We start from the raw sequence: 25,816 nt of genomic DNA, 5'->3' as shown, positions 1-25,816 counted from the left end.
GGACGTTTTAACAATATTAACTTTTCAAATCCATGAACATGAGATGTCTTTCCACTTGTCCGTGTCTTCTTTAATTTTTTTCAGCAGTGTTTTGTAGTTGTCCATGGAGCAGTCTTTGGCTTTCTTGGTTAACTCCTAAGTATTTTATCCTTTTTGATTCTGTTGTGAATGGGATTGCTTTCTTAATTTCCTTCTCGGATTGTTCATTATTGGTGTAAAGAAATGCAACTGATTTTTGTATGTTGATTGGATTTAATACTTCTTATTGCTTTTTTAAGTGTAATATTTCCCCCTTTTCCATTTTTAGGTAATTGTTGTTAATATAGAGAAAAAGCTTTTATACATTAATTCTGACTTCAGCCCTCTTGTTTACCCTGCGTCTTTTCTCTTTTTTCTTTCCCTTTCAAATTCAAGTCTCGGGTTTGGAAGGTATAAAATCATCAACAATAACAGGAGAAAGTTTGTATCTTCTTTTCCAATGTTTACACAATTTCTGGAATTTCCTTGTCTTATTCCATTCCTTAGAACTCCAAGACAATGAGGAGTAAATGGTGACATGGTCCCAATTTAACTGAAATGATTTTCATATTTTGCCATTATAATTATATTTATTGCTTTTCTATAAAAATCATTTCATACACTTGAGCATTTTTAATTTCTATTTTACTTAGCATTTTAATGACGGCTGAATTCTATGAAGTTCTGTTCAGCATCTATTGATATGAACACATGGGTTTTTTTAAAAATTTATTTTTAATACAATTTTTAAAGGTTACTTCCCAGGGCTTCCCTGGTGGTGCAGTGGTTAAGAGTCCGCTTGCCGTGCAGGGGACACGGGTTCGTGCCCCAGTCCGGGAAGATCCCACATGCCACAGAGCGGCTGGGCCCGTGAGCCATCTCCGCTGAGCCTGCGCGTCCGGAGCCTGTGCTCCGCAACGGGAGAGGCCACAACAGTGAGAGGCCCGCGTACCGCAAAAAAAAAAAAAAAAAAAAAAAGTTACTTTCCATTTACAGTTATTACAAAATATTGGCTCTATTCCCCGTGTTGACAATACATCCTGGAGCCTATCTTACACCTCCCACTCCCCCACCCCTATATTGCCCCTCCCCCCTTCCCTCTCCCCACTGGTAACCACTAGTTTGTTTCTATAACTGTGAGTCTGCTTCTTTTTTTTTTTTTTTTTTGCGGTATGCGGGCCTCTCACTGTTGTGGCCTCTCCCGTTGCGGAGCACAGGCTCCAGATGCGCAGGCTCAGCGGCCATGGCTCACGGGCCCAGCCGCTCCGCCGCGTGTAGGATCTTCCCAGACCGGGGCACAAACCCATGTCCCCTGCATCGGCAGGCGGACTTTCAACCACTGCGCCACCAGGGAAGCCCTCTTTTTTGTTTTATTCACTAGTTTGTTGTATTTTTTACATTCCACATATAAGTGATATCATACAGTATTTGTTTTGTCTCACTTATTTCACTTAGCATAATGTCCTCTAAGTCCATCCATGTTGCTGCAAAAGACAAAATTTTGTTCCTTTTTAGGGCTGAGTAATATTCCTTTGTATATATATACCACATCTTCTTTATCCATTCATCTGTTGATGGACACTTAGGTCGCTTCCATATCTTGGCAATTGTAAATAACACTACTATGAACATTGGAATGCATGTATCTTTTCAAATTAGTGTTCTTGTTTTTTTCCAGATATATACCCAGGAGTGGTATTGTTGGGTCATATGATAGTTCTATTTTTAGTTTCTTGGGAAACTTCCGTGCTCTTTTCCACAGTGGCTGCACCAATTTACATTCCCACCAACAGAGTAGAAGGGTTCCCTTTTCTCCACACCATCGCTAACGTTTGTTATTTGTGTTTTTTGATACTAGCCATTCTGATAGGTGTGAGGTGATATCTCATTGTGGTTTTGATTTTCATTTCCCTGATGATTAGCGATGTTGAGCATCTTTTCATGTGCCTGTTGGCCATCTGCATTTCCTCTTCGGAAAAATGTCTATTCAGTTTTTTTGCCCATTTTTATTTTATTTTATTTTTTTATAAAATTTTTTAATGTATTTCTGGTTGTGTTGGGTCTTCGTTGTGCGCAGGCTTTCTCTAGTTGCCGCCAGCAGGGGATACTGTTTGTTGCAGCACGCGTGCTTCTCATTTTGGTGGCTTCTCTTGCTGCAGAGCACGGGCTCTAGGCACGTGGGCTTTAGTAGTCGCTGCATGCGGGCTTTCTCTGGTTGTGGCGAGTGGGGGCTACTCTTCGTTGTGGTGTGCGGGCTTCTCATTGCAGTGGCTTCTCACTGAAGTGGCTTCTCTTATTGCAGGGCACAGACTCAAGGTGTGCGGGCTTCATTAGTTATGGCACGCAGGCTCAGTAGTTGTGGCTCACGGGCTCTAGAGCACAGGCTCAGTAGTTGTGGCGCACGGGCTTAGTTGCTCCGCGGCATGTGGGACCTTCCCGGACCAGGGCTTGAACCCGTGTCGCCTGCATTGGCAGGTGGATTTTTAACCACTGCGCCACCAGGGATGTCCCTATACTAGGAATTCTTAAGTAAATTTTTCCTTAGTGCTGTAGTATGAAAGTTCTTTATACTCATCTTTTTATGAAGGAAAAACCTGATTCTCCTTTCAGAAAGTAACCCAAGTTTTACAGACTTTCAAATTATCTTTATTTTTTCAATTATAAAAATATTTACCCACTTAGAAAAGAAAGGAAAAAAGAAGAATGAAAGAGGAAAGAAAGGTCTCTGGACTTGGGCGAGGGTCAGGGGTGACCGTGGGGCTTGCTCCTTGCTCCTAAGAGCCAGCAGTTTATGAAGCAGTGAGATGCCCCAGGACCTGTCATCTTGAGTCACTTCTTAACGACGAAGGGGATGGGGATCCAAGTCTCAAGTTTCTGAAGGAATCCTCTAAATTATTCCAATTCGAGGGCTATTGAGAGAGAAATGAGAAAGCTTCGGTTGGCAGGAAACTGAGGGAGGAAGGGGAACAGAGGCGAGGCTGAAAATGCCGGGACAAGAAAAGAACTGGATCAAGGCAGGCCAGGGATGCCTTAAGAGAAACAGAAAGCTAACAAGAGTCTATGAAGAGGGGCTTCCCTGATGGTGCAGAGGTTGAGAATCCTCCTGCCAATGCAGGGGACACGGGTGTGAGCCCTGGTCCGGGACGATCCCACATGCCATGGAGCAACTAAGCCCGTGCGCCCCAACTACTGAGCCTGCGCTCTAGAGCCTGTGAGCCACAACTACTGAGCCCGCGCGCCGAGAGCCCGCGCTCCGCAACAAGAGAAGCCACCGCAATGAGAAGCCCGCGCACCGCAACAAAGAGTAGCCCCTGCTCGCCACAACTAGAGAAAGCCCGCGCGCAGCAACAAAGACCCAACGCAGCCAAAAATAAATAAGTAAAATAAAATGTATTTTAAAAAAAGTCTATGAAGAGAGAGAGAAGGAAGGAACTGGGAGCCCCTGGAAGAGGGGACCTAAAGGGGGTGTCATGAGAAAAGAGAAAGCAGTGGGGGGCAGTGGGGAGAGAGCAAGGAGAGGATTGACAGACAGAAGTGGGGCTGAAGCTGGGAAGGGGGTCGGCGGGGTGTGGAGAGGCCAGGGGCCTGCAGCGGGGAGAGCTTCTCACCGACAGGATCCTCTGGAGCCGACGGCTTATGCTCTCACTGTATTGCTCCAGCTTATCCCAGGACTCGAAGGGCATCCCCTGGTTATCCACAAATTCTTCCCAGCAGTCTTCAAACTCTGAGACGAGAGAGGGAAACTGAGTCAGGCCCCAAGGGCAGGGGAGCAGCAAGCTTGCACCAGCAGGGCCACCGTCCCTCCTTCCTTTCCCCTTCCTTCTCTTCCTCTCCCTGGAATTAGTCTGTCCCTGGAATTTCCCCTTCAGGTGGTATCACACCTTGGGTCTCAGCTGGGCCGCCATCCTTCCTGTCCAGCCTCCCCTCTCCCCCATTCCCACTCAGTGGCTTTCGCTCTTGGAACTGCAGATCCTCCCGTCCACCGACAGCTCTGTCTCTCTTCCTACCTGAGCGGGTCATGACAGCCACTGAGACCTGGGCTGCCTGTAGCTGCTGCAGCCCCCTCTGAAACACCTTGATCCAGTGGAAGTACAGGCGGGAGGCAAAGATCTGCAGGCTCAGGTTGTCCTGACTGTTGATGAAATCAACCAGTTCCCCGGCACAGGCAGCGCAGGGGCTCCACGTGACATAGCAGATGATTTTGTAGCGCTGGTTTGGGTCGAGATTCAGTGAGGTGATCTTGTCAATAAAGCGAATTTCTGCATGTCGCTGTTTCTGGAGAGGTTCTCAGAGAGACGGAAGGGTTGGTTAGAAGGCAGAGGCCAGAGGTCGCACACCGAGGGTGAAGCTCGGGACGAGGGCCTCTGTCCTGTGAACTTTCCAGTATGTGAACTGCCTATAGCACAAGGAAAGAACCTCCTTCTTTCCTTCAATTATTCATTCCTTCACTCACTCACTCATCCATTAATTCCACACTCCCCAAGCACCTGTAACTTCATTGGAATCAGATCAGGGTCCCAGTGCCCAGAGGAGACGGGTTGTAGAACAGACACCCCCAGGGCACAGTCCTGAATACTCTGTGACCTGGCTTTTGGACATGTCCAGGAGGTTGTCTGGAGACGTTTGAACCTGAGGGTACCAGGGAGGTCAGGGAGGGAGGGAGAGGGGACGGGACAGATAGGAAGATGGCAGAAAGGCAGAAGTGTGATGGAGATCTTGTAGGTGAGGTTAGGTGCTCAGTCCTTGGAAGAGCGCTTGGCTTCCCCGGAGTGGTGACTGAGCTGAGCTCTGGAGGGTGAGGAAACATCAACTTCTCAAAGAGGGGTTAGGAGGTACATTCTGCTGGCGGGAAGGGCTTGTGTGGTGGCCCGCGGATGGGAAGGAATGTGGAGAGCTGCAGGGAAGCGGGGTCACTCAGATTCTGCTTCCCTGCCTGGTGCGGTTGCCCCTGCTTGCCGTGCCCAGGGAACCCGCGTGGCACCTTATTTTGGAAGCAGCCTTTGTCAAGCGTGAAGCCATCGAGCTGCTTCAGCTGGTAGCACAAATAGGTCTTCCTCCGGTAGCCGCGCTGTGGGACCCGGGGCTGGTTGCCAAACTGTTGTCTGAATATATTTGTTTTTAGCAGATTCATTGTGTTTCTGTGCAACAGGAAGGAGAAAACCAAAGATGCAGAGAGTGTTTTCTGGTGTCACCCAAGGCTCTGTCACATTCTGAACCCAGTTCCTTGGGCTCACCTAGGCCCCTAAGGGGAGGTAAGGGAGGGTCTCTTCCTTCTCTGTTGGCCAGGAGTACTGGGAGGGAGAGGGAAGAGGGCGAGCTCTCCCCCCTCACACATCACCACCCCTCCAGCCCATGCTAGAGGCCACTGCAGGCAGGACTCCTGGGCTGAGTGGGGGTGCCCCCACCCCGAGAATTGGATACGGCATGTCCTTCCTCGTCTCTCACATCTTTGTCTTGAGCCCCAGACCCCTCTGTTAAGGTCCCACAAGCACCTCAACCCCGTACCTAACGTCAGGACCCTTCTCTTTGGGGAGTGGGGAGGGGGATGGAAGTTAAAGAACTTCCTTTAACACTGTGCTCTTGGCCGAGGTGTGTGTATCATAATTTTGACTGTACAAAGAGCACAGAGGCATGTGAACAGGAAAAACTGTTGTCACCAAGGTAGTGTTGTGACAGAGCCTTTTGGCCGAAGGGCTCACCTAGCTTTTTCTCCCCCTAATTATGACTGTACTCTATAGAGTATTCCATTTTGTATCTTGCTTTCTTTTTCATTTAATGTTATACTGCAAAGTGGCCCAGCCCATGTGGGGATGCAGAACCACCAGGTTCTTTTCAATAAGTGCTGTTGGCTCTGCACGGACAGCAGTAGGTGGATGTAACCAGGGGCCTTCCTGCCGGGCCCCAGAGAGGCGCATGAAGGCTCCCTCTGGCCGGCGCCACACTGCACGCGGACACCCATGCCCAAGCAGATGCCAGTCTGAACGAGCTTGGGAGCTTCACGGCCCCAGCCCATTGCCCTCCTGGACACTCCACCCAAGGTGATGTCACTTGGTTGACCACCGAGTCAGACTCAGATGACCTCAGAGCCTCAGAATTGGCATCTGGACACAGGAATCAAGCCAAGAGTGCCCTCACGGCCCAGACCACGGGACACAATACTTTGTTCCTGCAAAGCCAGAGGAGTCTCGCCATATTTCCAGCCAACTCACTGAAACACCACCAGTTCCACCAACGAAAAACCATTTCCGATATGTTATGCTAATTAACAAAGCCACAAACTTCATCAGTGGAAACCTATCTCTGACGTCCCTTGTGTTAATTAGTAAAACTTTAGATGGATTTGGGTAACGATTGCTGAAGAGACCATCTCTGGACTGTGGCCTTCGATTACTGGCCAATGACCTCGCCTGAAGTTCATACTCCCCATGAGGGCAACTGGCCGCCCTCAGGGTAAGGATTAGAAGGGAAACCCCATTCATAGCACACCTGAGACAACCACTGCCCCGTCTGCCCGGAGTCTTCCTGATTTTAGCCCTGAAGTTCCCATGTTCTGAGAAACTCCCCAGTCCTGGGGAAAGCCAGACACTCAAGGCTGAGATATTTCACATCTGAGACAAGAGGACTTATCTTCATAGCACAAATGTTGCACCTTGCCCTTGAATAGCTAAAACTGTAGGTACGATAGAAACAACTTGTAAGAAGTACTTAAAGACCAATTGAATTTTTTATACTTGGTAGTGTCTTCACGGGAAACGAGTTATCTTCTTGTCTTGGAGAGTTTTCCCTCCACAGAGGAGAAATGAGAATATTCTCTGCAAAATTGTACCTTTAACATAAAATTTACAAAAACGCTTTTATAGCTGACTCCAAACGTTGTTTCGCTCATCCTTGAACCTAAAGTCTAGGACTGAGGGTGCACGGAGAGCTTTAGGAAGACCCAGTGGCCATGCCTCTGGGATATGGCCAGGGACACAGAGAGACAGGCTGTGGCAGAGGTAGGGCTGGGAGGCCTGAGGCAAGAGAAGGAGCCAGAGAGGGAGAGAACCCAGGGCTGGGCGCGGAGCCCGAGGCAGCGAGGAGGACCAGCAGCCCCACCTGGCCCCTGCAGCCGGGCTCCAGCCTCCTCGGCAGACATGTCCCAGCTTGCCCTGGGCACTGGGATCTCTGGTCCCACCTGCCTGTCACAAGGCTGCGCTTGGCCTTGGGAAAGTCCCTTATCTGAGAGCGTTCCCCTACAGCTCTCGGAGCGGCAGATGCCCTTCCTGTCTGGGTAAGCCGAGGTGGGAGGCCCAGGGTGGTTTTTGTCTCTCAGACCCATCCTCTTTCCTCCTCCTGGGCTCTGGACTTACCTGATCCCAGGAGTCCAGATGCAGTCTCCTGGCCTAGGAAGGCTTGTCCAAGCCCAGCCCTTTGTCATAGGCACTCTGCCTCGATTTCCTCTCCCAGGACCCTTTTTTTAGGACAGCCCCCTATGTGAGAGCGACCTCCCAGGCCGTCTCAGCCGAGGCTCCACCTCCTTCCTGCTTTGGCACCAGGGGTGGGAGGGCCCTGGGGTGGTTTGCTTCCTTAGGCTCCGACCCACCTTCTCCTGGGCCCTCTCTCTTGGCAGAGGTCGGTCTCTGATGCAGCCGGACCCCTCTGTGCAGCAGGACCCGAGGTTATTGCAAAGGGAAAGAGAAAGTAAAGATGCCAGAGAGAGGGGGATGGGACAGACCCTGGCGGAAGAGAGCAGGACAAAGGCCTGCCCCCACTGGGGGAGGGGTAGGCGGGAGCCCTCTCCATCCTACTCCTACTTGGCACTTAGCTTTTATTCAGTACCCTGACAAGACTCTGGGTAGGATGGAAAATGAGGGTTGGGGGTCAGTACTACAGATCTTCATCTCCAGCCCTGTGCTGAGCAGATCCTGTGCACCGTCTGCTACCCCCAGCTCCCCAGTAGCATCAAGTGGGGAGGAGCATTATCCTGACGTTTTAGATGTGGTCCCAGCACAGAGAGGTTAAGACACTCTCTTGAGGTCACACAGCAAATAAATGGCAGAACTGGAAAGCTGTCCAGGAAGCCTAGCCTGGTTCCCTCCCCTTGCTTCCCCACTGTTCCATGAAAAGGAGTGGGGGAGGGAGCACAAGAGAAGGGGTAAGCTATCTGCTTACTTTGTCACGTGGCCACCAAGACCTCCAGATGAGAAAACAGCTCTGGGGAAAGTTGAAACCTAGTGAGGAGGTCTTAGAGCAGTCATGGCCACCTCCAGTCCAAACTGCACACAAATGTGATTCCCAAATTAACTTTTCCCAGCTTGTCATCCCACTGCTCCCCGCTGCCCGCCCTGCACACACCACCTTCTGCCCCACAGGCCCTGGTACGGCCTCGGGGGTAACAAGAGCTTGGGCAGGAGGTTAGAGGATCCACAGGAATGGTGTCCCCTTCACCCCCATCTGTCCTAATGCCCAGGGCCACAGCCAACAAAAGATTCTAGAATGAGCTGGATCCTTCTGGGAAGAGTGACCAGATTTTTTTTTTTTTTTTTTGCCACAGCACGTGGCACGCAGAGCTTGCCCAACCGGGGATTGAACCTGTGCCCCCTGTACTGGAAGCATGGAGTCTTAACCACTGGACCACCAGGGAGATCCAAAGAGTGATCAGATTTGTACACTGAAGTGTTGGTCAGACTCAGAGAGCTAAGTCACCCCTGGCCTGAGAGGCAGGAAAGATGGACAAGAAGGTTGAAACCCTTTGCTGGCCTTTCCCTAATGACAGCAATCCTACAGCCCCGGCTTGGAGATTCCTGTGAGCTACCTGAGATGGACCAAAATGCAGGTGTGCCAGGAGAGGGACATTTTAAGCTGGCCACTGGGGCCCGTTTTAATGCCCGAGACAAGCAGGAGGTACGCCATCCCCAACCATGTCCCTCTGTGCCTCCCTCCTTGAAGGAAACACCGACAGGGAGAGCATCAAGGCAGAAGAGCCGAAGCAACCAGAGACACCCTGGATTCTGCCCAAGACCTCCAGGCAGCAGTGCAAACAGGAAGGGAGAATAAAGGGACAGGTGTCTGCTGCCACTGACAATTCCCACCCAGACGGCCAAGATCAGTGGGACCCCAGACCTTCTCCACGAGGACTTTAAGGACAGATTCCAAACCAACAGCTTCCCCCTTGCTGTTCCTTCCTCTGCATCTGCCTGCCCAGAATCCCACCTCACCAGGCTCTTACTCCCTTTTGGCCCTGCCACAATCCCGGCCACCCTTTCTGGAACCTCCACTGAGTTCCTCCCCGGTGCGTTCACGTGGCAGCTGGCTCTGTGGACAAAGGGCCAGACGCTCGCTTCCTGATCTACCTCGAGCAACTGAGCTGTGGCCTCTGACCTGACTCTTGGCAGTCCTTCCACTTTCTATTCCGCTTTTTGCAAAAGCTCCAATAATCTCAATCCTCACATCCCCAATGCTACTTTTTTTTTCTAAAAACGTATTTAAATGTAAACATAACCACTCTTTTTTCTTCCTTTTGCTCATTCTCCGTCACCACCCCCAGAGCTTCGTCTCTGGCAGCAATCTGGGAATGGGATGAGGGATGAGCAGAGTGAGGACAGGGTGTGATGATGACAAAGTGAAGGTGGGGTGGCGGTGGGGTTCTAGGGACACCGAGGTCTGGAATGGAAGCAGAGGAGTCAGGGTCAAGGGGGCATAACCCAGAGAGAGACACACAGGACAAGGATCCTGCTCTCACTGCACCTGCTCAGCTCAAAAAGCCTTTGGCCATCGTATGGGCTGAACCGTGTCCCTGCAAATCCATATGCTGAAATCCCAACCTCCAGTTTCTCAGAACGTGACTCTACTTGAGATAGGGCCTTTAAAGAGGTGATTGTGTTAAGAGGAAGCTCTTAGGGTGACCCTTAGTCCAATCTGACTGATGTCCTTATGAGAAGAGGAAATTGGGACACACAGAGGGACACCAGGGGCTCCCCAGGGGTCATGCACAGAAGAAAGACCATCTGAGGATAGAGCGAGAAGGCAGCTGTCTGCAGCCCAGGAGGAAGGGTGCAGGAGAAGCCCAACCTACCGACTCCTTGATCTTGGACTTCTAGCCTCCATATCCGTGAGAAAGTAAACACCTGTTGTTAAGTCACCCAGTCTGTGGCGTTTCGTTGCGGATATCCTAGCAAATGAATGCCATCATTCCCATCAAGGAGCCTCGTTCTCTGATAAGTCAAGTCTGTCTTCAAGGATGTTTCTCAAATCTCATTTTCACACTTATACATATTCATGCCCATTTATGTTCAGTTTAATAACAAGGTTTGGTCAATGTGTGAGATGGGAGGAGGTGGGGCTCCCTCGCTGGGGGAGAGGGAGATCTCACGGGGGCGTAGGGGGAGACGCTGGGGGAAGAAAGGAGAGAGGAGCTGAGGGAGGGCAGGGGCAGCCCAAGGGCAGTGGCCCTCTGGGGCCAGGGAGGAGAGGAGGCTGAGAAGGGAGGTGGAAGGTACTCGGAGATAAGGAGGAGGTGGGGGGAGGAAGGCTAAGGAAGCCCTCACCCGAGAATTTCATGAAGCTTTGCCACCAGGAACTGATAATTTTTACGCAGTTTCTTCCAAGGCTTGAAGGGCATTCCCTGATTGTACACAAAGTTTTTCCAACAGTATTTAAAGTCTGAGATAAAGAGGAGAGAAAGCCATCAGGTCCGGGCCCTGGGAGGCCTTTCTCGGCTGACCATCCTGTGCCCTGCCCCCTCCTGCCCCCTCCCTGCCGTGTGCCCTCAGTCCTGCCTCGTTTCCCAGGTTCTCCGCCCGCTCACCCTCCCGGGCGGGTCTTCTAGGTCCGCCCCCATCCCTCCCACCGCCCCGCCCTCCAGCCCCCAGCCCCCTCTGCTCTCACCTCGGAAAGACATGATGCGCACCCAGGCCCTCTGGTGGTGCAGTATGCGCAGCCCGTGCTGGTAATCTGGATTCCAGAAGTAGTAGAGGCGGGCGGCGAAGATGCTCAGCCTCACGTTCCTGTTCTCCTTCAGGAACGCAACCACCTGCTCTGCACATGACAAGCAGGGGCTCCAGGATAAGAACCAGGTGATGTGGTACTGCTCGTGAGAGGACAGCTTCTTAGCGCGAAACCAAGAGAGGAAGCAGAGTTCCACATGGCAGGCATAGACCTGGGAGAGATGGAGGCGGAAAGGGGGCGTTTTTGGCCTCCAGAGCAGGCAGTGAGGCTGGGCTAGGGAGCTGGGGAGGAGGGGTAAGGGGGGTGGGCATCCCAGGGGCAGGTTGTTCATGAGTTATCCCTTCTTTCCATCTCTCCCCTCCCTTCTTTTCTTCTTTAGTCATCGACTTCCCTCATTCATCGACTCACCCATTCATTCTAACATCCATCTTCCCATTCATTCATTCTACAAGTAACCTGAGTGCCTGCTTTGGTCCAGGCCCTGTGGGGTCCAGGCTTGGTCCCTAGGTGCTGTCTGCTGGGAGGCCCACAGAGCTGCCCTGTCCGTCGGCAGAAACACCAGCCACACATGTCTACAGAGCACTTGAGGTGCGGCTCGTCTGAAGGGAGGTGTGTGGCAAGTGTAAAAATACACAGTTCATTTCAGTGACTTCGTATGAAGAGAAAAGAATGTAAACTGTCTCATGAAGAAGTTTTATATTAGTTATATATTAGAAAATACATCTAATTGAAATAATAGATTAGGTATACAGTCAGTCCTCTGTATATGAGAGTTGCTCATCTGCAGATTCAACCTATTGAAATTATTCAGGAAAAAAAAAAATTCCAGAAAGTTCCAAAATGCAAAACTTGAATTTGCCAGGCTGGCAACTACTTACATAACATCCACATTGTATTTACAACTATTTCCATAGCATTTACATTGTATCAGGTATTATAAGTAAACTAGAGATGATCTAAAGTCTATGGGAGGATGTGGGTAGGTTCTATACAAATGCTATGCCATCTTACATGAGGGATTTAGCATCTTCAGATTTTGGTGTTCGTGGGGGTCCTGGAACCAACCTCCCCATCCCCATATCTAGGGATGACTGTGCTGTCTAACACAGCGTCAATATTAATTTCATCAGTTTCTCTTAACTTTTTGAACACTGGGTAGTAGAAAGAGTGAGATGACACCTGTGACTCAGATTAGGTTTTGATGGGATAATACCGCTACAGTGCACACCCCCTCCCCGCCCCTTCCGCACACAGGTTCTGAAAAGGCTGCCCTCTGGGTGGAGGAGGGCAGGCGGGTGGGGGGACATTTCGCCAAGCCCGATGACAAACTCAGAGACCCACCACCAGCAGACTCGCTAAACAAGGCTTTGTGGGATTAAGTCAACCGCCATCGCGTCTCCGGTTCCAGGACTTAAGAAAATGTGTGGGAAGATGCATCCGCCACTGAGAACCCCCAAAAGGCGTTGGACTTATTACCATTTTTTCCACATCCTCTACTGGCGTATGTGAGCCTGTGTAACACCTCTGACGTGAGGGACACCATTTGGGGGCTAAAATTTCATCCCATTTTTGAAACAGGCACCAGATTTGAACTATTACACTGGGCAAGGGCATAGGACAGAGCCTGTCACTGCTATATCCGCATTCTTTTTTATTGGGTGGGTGGGGGCTGGGTGCGGGCGAAATGCGGGATCTTAGTTCCCAGCGCCCCCTGCATTGGGAGCACCCAGTCTTAACCACTGGACCGCCAGGGAGGTCCCCACATCCGCATTCTTGATTAAAAACTGGACACACTGCAAAAGGGATTTTCCTAGTATCTGACATAATATACTCTGAAAACCAATGAATTGCAATTGTAATTATATCTCCCAATCATAATATTGGGAAAACAACTTGTGCAAGCATCCTAAACCTTCCGCAATTTGCCAATGCCCGCCCCCGCCTCCGTCCCGGCTTTTTTCCCTGTGGCGGGACACAGCGCAGGCTGCACCTGAATCTGTGCTCCCCGCATTGCAATTCTAAGGCACCAGATAAATGCTTTTGTGTCTCTCGGCTGCGCCTCTTTTCTGGGTCAACACTTAGCTCCCGCCTGCGATGAGAGTGTCCTGGGGCTCATACCCAGTTTTGAAAGACCCCCCAGTCGGAGAAGTCAGGTGAGCAGTGCTTCAGTCTTTCCACCTGGTAGCAGAGGTAGGTGCAGTTCCGCCCACTGGCAAATCTCAGGTTGCGAAAGTGGAAGGAGAAGGTTTGGCGATCTAACCGCTCCACTGGGTGTCTGGGGCAAAAGAGAGAAAAGGGAAAATGCAGAGAGCGGCCCCTGGAGTTACTCCTGGTTGGTCTCTCCAGAGCGTAGCCCCCTGGACGCCCCAGGCGCTGGGCCTCCCAGCAACCCGCCTGGGCCTTGAGAATTTCCTGCGCCTTTCCAGGCAGGAAGGCTGGGGGAGAGGGAGAGGAGAGGGTGCTGGGACAGCAGGGATGGGTGATGTTCTCCCACAGGGGCCCTGGCTCTGCTACTTCCAAGAGCACATCCCGCCACCTCCACTCCGGTTTTCCTGCCCACCCATCCCCCAAATCATTAGAAAAATAAAAAAGAGTAACGAAAACCTCTCCACTCCAAAATCAGAGGCTTTAACATTTCAGTTCAATTCCTTCCTGACTTTTCACTTGCGCATGTTTGTTTTGTGTTTTAATGTCGGATTAACACCTAAAGTCACAGGCTTGGGCTATGGTTACAAGTGCTTTCTGTATCTGAACTCAAATGCTGCGGCAGCCATGCCCATTTTATAGAGGAGGAAGCGGGGATGCAGAGGGGGACGAGTAGCCTGCCTAAGTCACAGAGCTGTAAGTGATAGAGCTGGGTCCCCTGACCAGGCCAGGCCATTTCCAGCTCTTCCATTATGTGACCTTGCGGCTGTGTGAAGTCTTGGATGTGGCTTTCTTTCCTACTTAATTTTAAAATAGGAGCGTTTCTCCTGATCTTTCCTCCAGTTCCATTAGAGCTGTTAGCGGTACAGTTATAAACGTGAAGCGTGGTCACCTAGGGCGTGGCCAGGTTTGTGAACAGTGTGCATTTATTTTCCTGCTCAGAGTTGAGATATCCTTGGAAGAGATGATTTATCTTCTTGCCTCAGAGAACTCTTCTCACACTGTGTTTACGATGGTGTAAATACTATAGAAAACTGATCAGAGTGCTTTAAAAAAAGTCACCAGCTGCGTCAATCATCCTTTCGCCAAATTCTAAGCGTTAACAGAGCACAGATACTTCCGACCAATAGAGGGTGCAGCCCCGCACAGGCAGGGAGGGGATGGCCTAGCCCGACAGACTTTCAGACTGAGAGCTGGGCCACGAGGACCCTCAGAGCTGGGTGGAGGTTTGGGAGGGGCCAGCTCAGAAACAATAGTGGGGGCACCCCCAGAACAGGGCAAAGACCCCAGATGGGAGTGGGCCCTGCAGAGAAGGAGCCCAGAGAGGGAAAGGAACAAGGCCGGGACTGCAGGGACTGCGGGGGGGAAAAGCAGGCCAAGGACAGAGGCGCAGCCCTAGCGAGGGCTGGAGATGGGGTCCAGCGGGACAGAGCAGGCAGCAGCGGTACCTGATCCGGGGCCTCTGGCTGCAGCCTCCTTTGCTGGCTAGTCCCATCCCTGCCCTTTGTCTCGGGTGCTGGGGCTCCATTTCCTCTCCCGGGGCTCTTGTGTAGAAAACCCCCTTATCTGTGAGCGACCTCCCAGGCCGTCTCAGCCGAGGCTCCACCTCCTTCCTGCTTTGGCACCAGGGGTGGGAGGGCCCTGGGGTGGTTTGCTTCCTTAGGCTCCGACCCACCTTCTCCTGGGCCCTCCCTCTTGGCAGAGGTCGGTCTCTGATGCAGCCGGACCCCTCTGTGCAGCAGGACCCGAGGTTATTGCAAAGGGAAAGAGAAAGTAAAGATGCCAGAGAGAGGGGGATGGGACAGACCCTGGCAGAAGACAGCAGGACAAAGGCTTGCTCCCATTGGGGGAGGGGCGGGCTGGAGCCCTCTCCACCCCACCCCTGCACCCAGCCCAAATCTGCACCTGGCTCTACACTCGCCTGTTGAATGAATGGAGACAATGAGGAAGTATGGACCTTGGATCAGGACTCCTTATTTTCTCCTGGCACAGCCAGAAGTGAGGGGACAGATGTGCTTTGAATTCCTACTTCTGTGCTCGGTCCTCGGCAAGAGTCCCTTCAGCCTTCGCGTGGCAGAGAGAGGGCATGCTTGCACGAAGGCTCTCTTTATAAGGACACTAATCCCCTCATGGGGGTCCCATCCTCATGACCTCATCTAAACCCCATCACCCAAAGGCGCCACCTCCAAATTCCATCACACTGGGGGTTAGGGCTGCAACAGAGTAGAACAAACCTGACTTCGTATTGAATCTATTCCTTTACCTCTAACCCTTGTGCTCTGTTGCCTGTGCTTAGTCATGCTGGCTCTGCACCTTTATACAAGAATGTTGCCTAGAATCTCCCATGGATTCAGGCTCTGGGTCCCACTCTTTAGAGCAGGGGTGGCAAATTATGGCCCCAGGCTAACCACCTGATTTTTTGTAAATAAAATTTTATTGGGACTCAAGAAAGAAAGGGGAAGTCAGGGAGTTCCCTGATGATCTAATGATTAGGGTTCGGCACTTCCATTGCTGTGGCCCGGGTTCAATACCTGGTCAGGGAACTGAGATTCCCACAAGCCTTGTGGTATGGCCAAAAAAAAAAGGGGAAGCAGAATCAATCAATAAATGTTACTTCAAACACACACACACACACACACACACACACACACACCACACACACACAAGAATGTTGCCTAGAGCCTGGAATATAGCTGATAGCCCATTCTCTAGCCTCTGACCTTTAAAGACACACTTTTCCATTCATATAGAGATAAAAAGTTGCAGAACAGGGGCTTCCCTGGTGGTGCAATGGTTGAGAGTCCACCTGCCGATGTAGGGGACACGAGTTCGTGCCCCGGTCCGGGAGGATCCCACATGCCACGGAGCGGCTGGGCCCGTGAGCCATGGCCGCTGAGCCTGCACGTCCGCAACGGGAGAGGCCACAACAGTGAGAGGGAAAAAAAAAAAAAAGTTGCAGGACAGAAAATAACAATTATCTTGTTGGAGGTTTATGGGAACATTGTGACCAGACCTACCTGGACAGCTGCAAGAACAAAAGATTCCTGCAACGACCAGCCACACCCCCTCCCCTTTTATTTATTTATTTAACTTATGCTCAGTATTTAATGGTAATTTAAATGTAAGTGCAATAAAAAGTGAAAGCCTGAAAAAAAAAGAATTCCATTGTGTCTATTTACATAATGATGTATGTTATCAATCACTTCCGGAGCAGATTTAAGTTGTAATCACTCACATCCTTGAGCTAGATCCTAATCCTGTATCTTTACATCCTAAGTCTTTGAGCACCTACTTCATTGTTTCTCTTTTGTTCTCAATGTCCTGTCTAGGGAATACTTTTTTTTTTTTTTTTTTTTTTGCAGTACGCGGGCCTCTCACTGTTGTGGCCTCTTCCGTTGCGTAGCACAGGCTCCAGATGCTCAGGTTCAGCGGCCATGGCTCACGGGCCCAGCCGCGCCGTGGCATGTGGGATCCTCCCAGACCGGGGCTCAAACCCGTGTCCCCTGCATCGGCACGCGGACTCTCAACCACTGCGCCACCAGGGAAGCCCTAGGGAATCCTTTGAAACCCATACCCTTAACCACAGTATTAAGATCCTCCAATAAGCAGGGATTAGATGTGTAAGAGAATTTGGAGGGAAACACCTCTAAGGGAACAATGGGGAGGGAGCCAGAGCAAAGGGGAGAGCTGGTGATGGTAAAGGAGCGGGGAAGCAAGGAAGTTTCAATAGAAAGCATGTTGGAGTGCAATGCAGTTAAGAGCATTTTCTCTAGGTCAGTGGGGAAACCTCAAGCCAAAGTTACCTGTCAGAGGAGTTTCGTGTCTCACAGCAACAGGCCTGCCATACCCCCCATCTCCTCAGTCAGTGGCCGGGAGCAGCCTGGAGGAAATGTGGTGGATTCATAACGCAGCAGTCCGAGCTGTCAGGATTATGCTTGGAGATCTGAGATGCACGTTCTCATGGCTGCCACAAACACCATCTGTGCTGTACAAAAACTTGGTACTATTCATTCATTGGTTCATGACACATCGAGGGCACAAATAGAGTACCATGTGGTGCTTACATCCTAGTAATTGGCCTCAGTTTGAGTGGATCATCACAAATAATTTTTTAGAAATTAGAAACAGAAATAGATTTCCAGACTCTTGAGGAAGATCTTCAAGGTATGGCTTCATTATCTTGTTTGAAATTATTTTTCAGGTTCTAAGGTAAATTCAAAGCTAAATACTAAATGGGGTTTGAGTTCTTCCTCACTGCGTAGACCCAGTCCTGTATTCATATCACTTGATGCAGATAATCTGGGGGAGTTTTACATAATAAATGAAAGTCTAGAACCTGAAACAGTAACTGTCATTTCTAAAAAATGTTTGAGAGCGAGAACACCCCCTCCCCTTTTAGTATTAAAGAAGCCTGAATTCTAACTTGGGTAAGACGGTTCTTCGGGACACTAGTCTACCATCTTCTCGGTCTGCTGGCTTTCCAAATAAAGTCACTATTCTTTGCCCCAACACCTCATCTCTCAATTTATTGGCATGTCCTGTGGCGAGCAGTACAAGTTTGGACTCGGTAACAGGGCTTCAACATACAAATTTGCACACAAATGTTCATTGTGCACAGGTGGCACAGACCTTTAGCCCATAGCAGGCCGTGCCCAACAGGATTCCTTTGGTTGCCTCCTGGACAATGATGATTTATCACTGCTCTCAGTAGCGCAGGTGCTGCCTCACACCCAGAGCTGAAACTCTGGTGCATATGCCTTTCCAGAAGTCGTGTTCACTGCTACCTCACGGGAGGCCCGGAATGTGGGTAATTTTAGCTGGGCTGTTGCTGCCCTTAGCAGGATCTAGATCTCCTAGTGGAAATAAAATGACATACTTGGCACTCACTGCCAAGTGGCTTTCTAAAGCTCTTGTGCGAACAGACACCTCCAGGAGAAATAAAAAGTGTTACCATTTCCCATATCTTCACCAATACTGGTATTATGAGACCTCTCAGTTCCCAACCTTCTGGCATGTGAAAAGCTATCTCATTGAGGTTTTATTTTATACTTTCCTGATTTCTAGTGAGGCCAAGTGTCTTTTCTTTCTTTTCTTTTCTTTTTTTAAAAATATATTTATTTACTTATTTGGCTGCACTGGGTCTTAGTTGCGGCACATGGGATCTTCGCTGCCGCGTGCAGGATCTTCGCTGTGGCATGCGGGATCTTTTAGTTGCAGCAGGCGGGCTCTTAGTTGTGGCATGCACGTGGGATCTAGTTCCCTGACCAGGGATCAAACCCGGGCCCCCTGCATGGGGAGCTCGGAGTCTTAACCACTGGACCACCAGGGAAGTCCCCCAAGCGTCTTTTCATATTTTTCTGTCCCTTCCATTTTCTTCTTTTATAGAATTGTTGGCTCCATCCTTTGTATATTTTTCTAGTAGGAAGTTTTCTTTCCTTATTGCTTTATAAGAATTTTTTGATATTCTGCGTAGTAATCCTTTGTCAGTTATATACATCTCAAATACTCTCTTCCAATCTGTGATAAGGCTCTTAGTTTAGGAAGTCTTTCCATGTGTAGCTGTTTTAATTTTTAATGTTTTCAAATGTAAACATTTTTCCATGTACATTTTTGATATAACATACATAATTAATTTTTAATTTTGTATATGGAAAGTCAATATAAGAACAACTTAATGAATATCTATCCATGTCCTCCTGTCCTATGTGTAATGATGCAAACTTATTTAATGTGTGTGTGTGTGTTTAGGCTGTCTCTGAATTCTCTCATCTGCTCCATTGTCTAAGCCTGTGCGACTACCATATTGTTCTCCTTATGTCTTTCTAGTACTCTTAATATCTGCTATGGAGATCCATCTTGCCTTCTTACTCTTTGAAATTGTATTGACCCCTTATAGATCCATATGAATTTATGGACAAAACTTTTCATGTTCCATGAAAAATCCCAGTATCAATGGGGAAGGATAGACATATTTGTGGCATTGAATCTTTCCATCCATTAACACGGTATGTACCTCAATTTATACAGGTCTTCTTTGATGTTTTCCATAAGTCTTATATTTTTCATAAAGGTCTTACGCATTTTGTCAGGTTTATTTCTAGTAAACTTTTCTGGCGATATTGTCGATTTCATCTACCTTTATACTTTTGTTTGTTGCCAGTATCTGGGAACACGATTAATTTTTCTAAATTGAACTTGGATCTAACCCAACCTTGCTAAGAACTTGCTTACTATTTCTAGTAGTTTCTGTTCTTTTCCAATCCCTGAAGCTCTTATTTCTAATTGTGGTCCTGGGACACTGGCTTGGGCCACTGTACGGCACTGAGCAGCCGCAGTCATAAGGGGCATGCTGTGTCCTTCCAGTTTAAAGAAAATTCTTTTTTTTTTTTTGGCTGCTGCCATGCGGCATGTGGGCTCCTTATTTCTCTGACCAGGGATCAAACCCACGCGCCCTGCAGTGGAAGCGCGGAGTCTTAATCACTGGACCACCAGGGAAGTCCCAAGAAAATTCTTTTAAGACAGGGAAATAAAAATTACAAGTCCTGGGCTTCCCTGGTGGCGCAGTGGTTGAGAGTCCGCCTGCCGATGCGGGGGACACGGTTCGTGCCCCGGTCCGGGAGGGTCCCGCATGCCGCGGAGCGGCTGGGCCCGTGAGCCATGGCCGCTGAGCCTGCGCGTCCGGAGCCTGTGCTCCGCAATGGGAGAGGCCACAGCAGTGAGAGGCCCGCGTACCGCAAAAAAAATAAATAAATAAATAAAAAATTACAAGTCCTGTATTCTTTAAGGCTTCCTTGGCTTGAATATTTGTTTGCTAACTGTTTAATTATGATTTTTTGCATCTATGTTTATAAATAAATATGGCTATAATTTTTCTTTCTCATGTTCTTTGTATTCAGTTTTAAAATCAAGATTATTGTGGACCCCGGAAGTACCGGCGCTGTGGGAGCTGTCACCGTGGACCATGGCGGCGTCGGCGGCAGTACAGCACCGGCAGTGGAGCCGCCGGGGAGGGTCAATGCAGCACAGTGCCAGCCCTGCCCCTGGATCAACTCCAGATCACCCACAAGGACCTGAAGACAGGCAAGCTGAGGACTTCACCAGCGCTGACCTGGAAGTGGGTGGACTGTGGTTGACAACAGCTGAGACGCAGCCCGGCCGTCTTCCTGTTATCACAACCACCACCACCACCACCACCACCACCCCGCGGAGAAAGCAGCCCTTATGTAGTCAGAGGAGAAAACTGAGCTCATCTTCTCTTCTTGGTGAACAAACACCCTGAGCAGAAGGCAGACCGGTATCTTGCGTTATACAAACCGCCCCCTAAAGACAACATTCCCACCCTAGTGGAGGAGTACTTGGAACGCACCACCTTCGTAGCCAATGACCTCGACTGGCTCCTGGCCCTGCCTCACAATAAATTCTGGTGCCAGGTTGTCTTCGACGAGACCCTGCAGAAGTGCCTGGACTCCTACCTGCACTGTGTCCCCCGAAAGTTCGACCAGCGGGTGGCCTCAGCCCCTGAGGTCGTTGACATGGAGAAGCACCTCCGCCGAAGTGTTTTTCTCGCCTTCCTTCGCGTGTCCACTCGCAAGGAATCCAAAGATCACTTCATTTCCCCCTCTGCTTTTGGATAAATCCTCTACAACAACTTCCAGTTTGACATCCCAAAGATCCTGGACCTCTGCGTGCTCTTTGGAAAAGGCAACTCCCCGCTGCTGCAGAAGATGATAGGAAACATCTTTATCCAACAGCCAAGTTACTATAATGACCTGGATGAAAGCGTGCCCACCATCCTTCAGGTCTCCAGCAATATCCTCCAGCACTGTGGTTTGCAAGGGGACGGGGCCTGCACCACACCCCAGAAGCTTGAGGAGAGGGGCTGGCTGACCCCCAGCGACGTGCCTCTCCTGGAATTAAAGGACATCGTTCTCTACCTTTGTGATACCTGCACCACACTCTGGGCCTTTCCGGATATCTTCCCTTTGGCTTGCCCAACCTTCCAGAAACACGACTTCTGTTACAGGCTAGCTTCCTTTTATGAAATAGCAATTCCCGAACTGGAGTCTGCAATCAAGAAGAGGAGGCTTGAAGATAGCGAGCTGCGAGGTGACCTGTGGCAGAGGCTCTCTCATTCCAGGAAGAAGCTACTGGAGATTTTTCACATCCTCCTGAAGCAGATCTGCCTTCTCCCGGTCCTAGAAAGCAGCTGTGACAACGTTCAGGGCTTCACTGAAGAGTTCCTTCAGATCTTCAGCTCCTTGCTGCAGGAGAAGAGGTTTCTCTGAGACTCTGATGCACTCTTTCCTGTGGCCGATGACGTCAGCCTGTTGCAGCAGTCCTCAGCCTTGGATGAGTCTCGGACCGCCTACAACCTCCAGGCAGTCGAGAGTGCATGGGAAGGGGTGGACCGAAGGAAAGCCACCGATGCCAAAGACCCACCGGTGGCTGAGAATCCTAACGGGGTCGTGGAGGCAGCAGAGGCGGTCAGCAGACCGTCATCGCTTCCCCAGGACTCGGAGGAAGAGGAGTGCCTGGGGGCAGCGGCTGCTCCAGGCCCCGCCGCGTGCGGCGTGGAGCTGGACTCACTCATCTCCCAGGTGAAGGACCTGCTGCCAGACCTCGGCGAGGGCTTCATCGTGGCCTGCCTGGAGCACTACAGCTATGACGCGGCGCAGGTGATCAACAACATCCTGGAGGGGCGGCTGGCCCCTGCCCTCGGCCAGCTGGACCACGGCCTAGACAGACAGGTGAAGCCAGACCCGGCGCCCCTGCTGACGTCTCGTCACAACATCTCCCAGAATGTTGAGTTGGACGTGTTCAGCAGGGACTCAGTGGACCTGAGCCGGGTACACAAGGGCAGGAGGAAGGCAGCGACAGGCCCTTCACCATCCCTCAGGTGCTGAGAACCAAAGTGCACCACCCCTCAGGTGCGGAGAACCAAAGTGCACCACCCCTCAGGTGCGGAGAACCAAAGTGCACCACCCCTCAGCTGCGGAGAACCAAAGTGCACCATCCCTCAGGTGCTGAGAACCAAAGAGGAGGACGAGGACCCCAAGCTCGACCATCTTGTGCAGGACCCTGCAGTGCTGCGGGAAAAAGCAGAAGCCAGGTGCATGGCCTTCCTGGTCAGGAAGGGGTACCGGCATGACAGCTCAGCGGCAGTGGCTGGCAGCCCCCGGGGCCACGGGCAGAGCTGGGAGACAACACAGGAGCGCAGGAGGAAAGAAGCCAGCAAGCCACACGAGCCAACCACAACCGGAGAGCCATGGCTGAACGCAAAAGAAGCTAAGGCAGGATTCCAACCTGAGGCCGCTGCGCCAGGGCCAGCCGGACCTGCCAGGCTGAGGTACCATAGCCTGGGGCTTCCTTGCCAGTTGGCCCCCTGCCAGGCCACAAGTTCAAGTCCACCCCTCGACAGCCTCAACTTCGCAGCCCCTGAGAAGGCCGCCTCATCGTCTGCCAGCCGGCCGTGAGCGCCTTCCTGCAGAACACACAGTGCCTTTATCCACAGCGGAGGAACCGTGCGGCCAGCGCGCAGGTGCAAGGGACGGGGTTGGAGCCCCAAGGCCAGTCCCCAAACCTCGTGCAGCCGGACAGCACATCCCTTTCTCCCTGGACGGCAGGAAACCTGTGTATTCAAAAACAAAAACAAAAAACACACAAAAGCCCTGCAAATAAAGTTTTTGACCCTTTCAAAAAAAAAAAAATCAAGATTATTGTAAATGCCCAAAATCAATTGGAGGAGGTTTACGTTTTTCCTATTTCTTGAGAAACTTTAGTTCTGATCCTTATAGGGTTGATTGAACTCAGCATAAAACCTCCTGGGCTGGTAACATGATATGGTTGTTTATGTTTTATTTCTTTAATGGTTTAGGGTTAACGCATATGTTCTATTTCTTTTTTTTTTTTAATAAATCTATCCATCTATCTATCTATCTATTTATTTATTTATTTTGGCTGCGTTGGGTCTTTGTTGCTGCGTGCAGACTTTCCCTAGTTGTGGTGAGCGGCCGCTACTCTTCGTTGTGGTGCGCGGGCTTCTCACTGCCGTGGCTTCTCTTGTTGGGGAGCACGGGCTCTAGGTGCGCGGGCTTCAGTAGCTGTGGTGCACAGACTTAGTTGCTCTGCGGCATGTGGGATCTTCCCGGACCAGGGCTCGAACCCATGTCCCTTGCATTGGCAGGCTGGGATTCTTAACCACTGAGCCACCAGGGAAGTCCCTGTTCTATTTCTTTTGGTATCATTGCTATTTTTTTTCTAGAAAGTTGTTCTTTCTGCCTAATTTTTCAGATTTATTGGCATAAGTGTGTTCACAGTATTCTCTTCTGACTTTTTACACCTCTATAAAGGTATGGAGACTTTTTACAGTGTCTATAGTTATGATCCCATTTTATTCATAATGTATTTTTGCTTTCTCTTTTTTTGCAGAGCTCTTTCAGCTTCATCTGCTTCAAAGTACTAGGTTTCGACGTTAATCCTTTTGCTATTCCCTTTTCTTGACCTGACCACTTAAGCTTCAAATATCCATTTTTTTCTTTTCTAATACATGCATACGACACAAATTTTCTCTTAAGTACTGTTTTAGCTATATTCCACAAATTTGCTTTCTATTGTTTTAAATAATCAATAAGTTCTAAATATGCCCAGTTTCCACTACAATTTTGTCTTTAGCACATGAATTATCTATCGATGTGGTGGTCTAGGTGAAAGCAGGGATCTGACTCAAATCCTGATGACTTAGCTTGAACCCACTGGAAATCAATATCCAACTGTCTGTGGATACGAGGATCAATCAGGGCTCAGCCTTCATCATATCCCCAAGAAACAGATACATCTCACACAAAGCAGAAAGAACATTAAAATTTTACTAATATTCTTGGAAAGATGAAGGAGGAGAGTAACACTTCAGGGATGCATTAGTCAGGGTTCAACCACGAGTCGAGCATCTACGATATATACATTTCATATAAGGACTTCTCTTTTTTCCAGCTTTATTGCGGTATAATTCACAAATACAATTGTATTTATTTATAATATACAACATGATGACTTGATATACATATAATTGTAAAATGATGACTACAATCAAGTTAACACATCTGTCCCCTCACAGAGTCAACTTTTGAATGGTAAGAACTCTTAAGATCTACTCTTAGCAAATTTCAAGTCTCCAATACAGTATTTTTTTTTTTTTTTTTTTTTGTGGTACGCGGGCCTCTCACTGCTGTGGCCTCTCCCGTTGCGGAGCACAGGCTCCGGACGTGCAGGCTCAGCCGCCATGGCTCACGGGCCCAGCCGCTCCGCGGCATGTGGGATCTTCCCGGACCCGGGCACGAACCCGTGTCCCCTGCATCGGCAGGCGGACTCTCAACCACTGCGCCACCAGGGAAGCCCCCTTTTTAAAAAAATTTTATTTAATTAATCAACTTATTTATTTTTGGCTGTGTTGGGTCTTCATTGCTGAGCGTGGGCTTTCTCTAGTTGTGGCGAACAGGGGCTACTCTTTGTTGTGGTGCATGGGCTTCTCACTGCGGTGGCTTCTCTTGTTGCGGAGCACGGGCTTTAGGTACATGGGCTTCAGTAGTTGTGGCACGTGGGCTCATTAGTTGTGGCTCACGGGCTCTAGAGCACAGGCTCAGTGGTTGTGGCACACGGGCTTAGTTGCTCCGCGGCATGTGGGATCTTCCTGGACCAGGGCTCGAACCCGTGTCCCCTGCATTGGCAGGTGGATTCTTAACCACTGTGCCACCAGGGAAGTCCTGCTGATGAACACTTCGGTTGTTTCCATATCTTGGCCATTGTGAATAACGGTGCACTGAACATGGGACGTATCACAAAGCGATCTCTTTCTCTGACATACTGATTTCATTTCCTTCTGATATATACCCAGAGGTAGGATTACTGGATCACACGGTGCATATAAGGGTTTCTTACAGGACTCTGACTTTCTGCAGTTGTGGGGGCTAGTTAAGCAGTCTCCGTCAAGTGTTGTCTTATGTCTGATGCTGATGTCTGCAAGAAAGTATTTGGGAAGGAAGATGGATGTAAAGTGTGGGAGAGTAAGAATAAGCTGGAACCCTCAGGACAAGCTGTGGAGCACACGAGGGTAGACAGAAACCCATACAATCATTCTTGCCTCTGACTTTAGTGGTCTGGGTGTCCTGCTGAGGCCCTTCCTCTGGGAGCTAAAGATGCAGTATGCTGCTGGAGGGGGATGTGGGGAAACTCCTGGAAGCTGCAGGCCCAGCTGCTGCTTCACACCAGGGTGGTGAGTTGGGACAGCACACCAACAACACTTGAGCACCTAGAAAAGGTGCCGGTGGCCTGGTCCAAAACTACTGGGAAGGGAACTCTGGAAAACGTCGTTCGGCCTGGCCAAGCTCACACATTACAAAGCTACCACAAGGGGGCGGGATCCTGAGAATGTGGTTGGGATGGCATGGAATCTATAGGATTGACATTTTAACGTTAGTGAGCCCTCAGATCCACGAACATGGTACATCTCTCTATGTATTTAGGTCTTCTTTACCTTCTCTTAGTGGTGTTTTCTGTGTATGGGTCTTACACACCTTTTCCGAGATGATGTTTAATGCTCTGTTTTCAGAGACAGATTTCTAGTAATAGATCAGCAAACACTTCTATACTGCTTATTATGGGTCAGGCACTCTTCATAATACACGTAGATATAAATATAAACAAGCTCACCTGAGCCTCACAACCACCTATG

At 49.8% G+C, this 25,816-nt stretch overlaps 2 protein-coding genes across 4 annotated transcripts; one reads left to right on the top strand and one right to left on the bottom strand.

The window, feature by feature from the left end:
* Positions 1-2,698: 2,698 nt before the first annotated feature.
* APOBEC3H (apolipoprotein B mRNA editing enzyme catalytic subunit 3H) lies at positions 2,699-14,783 on the bottom strand. 3 transcript variants are annotated; one of them, XM_082665802.1, is made up of 8 exons: positions 14,538-14,783; positions 13,063-13,219; positions 10,885-11,155; positions 10,545-10,659; positions 5,000-5,156; positions 4,026-4,293; positions 3,627-3,742; positions 2,699-2,927 (listed from the first exon to the last, which is right to left on the bottom strand). In XM_082665802.1, exons 1-8 carry the CDS (start codon positions 14,615-14,617, stop codon positions 2,838-2,840), a joined length of 1,254 nt encoding a protein of 417 aa, XP_082521928.1. In that variant the 5' UTR covers positions 14,618-14,783; the 3' UTR covers positions 2,699-2,837. The 3 variants fall into 3 exon arrangements, with proteins under 3 accessions (XP_082521928.1, XP_082521930.1, XP_082521929.1); XM_082665804.1 differs by lacking the exons at positions 10,545-10,659; positions 10,885-11,155; positions 13,063-13,219; positions 14,538-14,783 and adding an exon at positions 7,368-7,502; XM_082665803.1 differs by lacking the exons at positions 2,699-2,927; positions 3,627-3,742; positions 4,026-4,293 and having other exon boundaries at positions 4,469-5,156.
* A 2,839-nt stretch (positions 14,784-17,622) lies between these two features.
* On the top strand, positions 17,623-22,562 carry LOC309829943 (activating signal cointegrator 1 complex subunit 2-like; the record flags this gene model as incomplete). The annotated part of the gene is given in 6 exon segments (XM_082666196.1): positions 17,623-17,656; positions 19,999-20,207; positions 20,373-20,720; positions 20,724-21,371; positions 21,375-21,985; positions 22,079-22,562. Coding segments are annotated over 6 exon segments (2,334 nt in total).
* Between the last annotated feature and the right edge of the window lie 3,254 nt (positions 22,563-25,816).

The sequence above is a fragment of the Grampus griseus genome, assembly GCF_964374135.1.
Source record: "Grampus griseus genome assembly, chromosome: 11".
Lineage (NCBI taxonomy): Eukaryota > Metazoa > Chordata > Mammalia > Artiodactyla > Delphinidae > Grampus > Grampus griseus.
The sequence above is the reverse complement of the archived record's forward strand: the minus strand, read 5'-3'. Positions and strand labels throughout refer to the sequence as shown.

What these genes read in the sequence shown, in the direction of transcription:
- APOBEC3H (XM_082665802.1), bottom strand. Translation starts at nt 14,617, where the DNA reads ATGGAGCCCCAGCACCCGAGACAAAGGGCAGGGATGGGACTAGCCAGC. An exon ending in AAGGCTGCTTCCAAAATAAG is followed by an intron (nt 4,294 to 4,999) that starts GTGCCACGCGGG and finishes GAACCTCTCCAG; the next exon opens with AAACAGCGACATGCAGAAAT. An exon ending in GGCTGTCATGACCCGCTCAG is followed by an intron (nt 3,743 to 4,025) that starts GTAGGAAGAGAG and finishes CTCTCGTCTCAG; the next exon opens with AGTTTGAAGACTGCTGGGAA.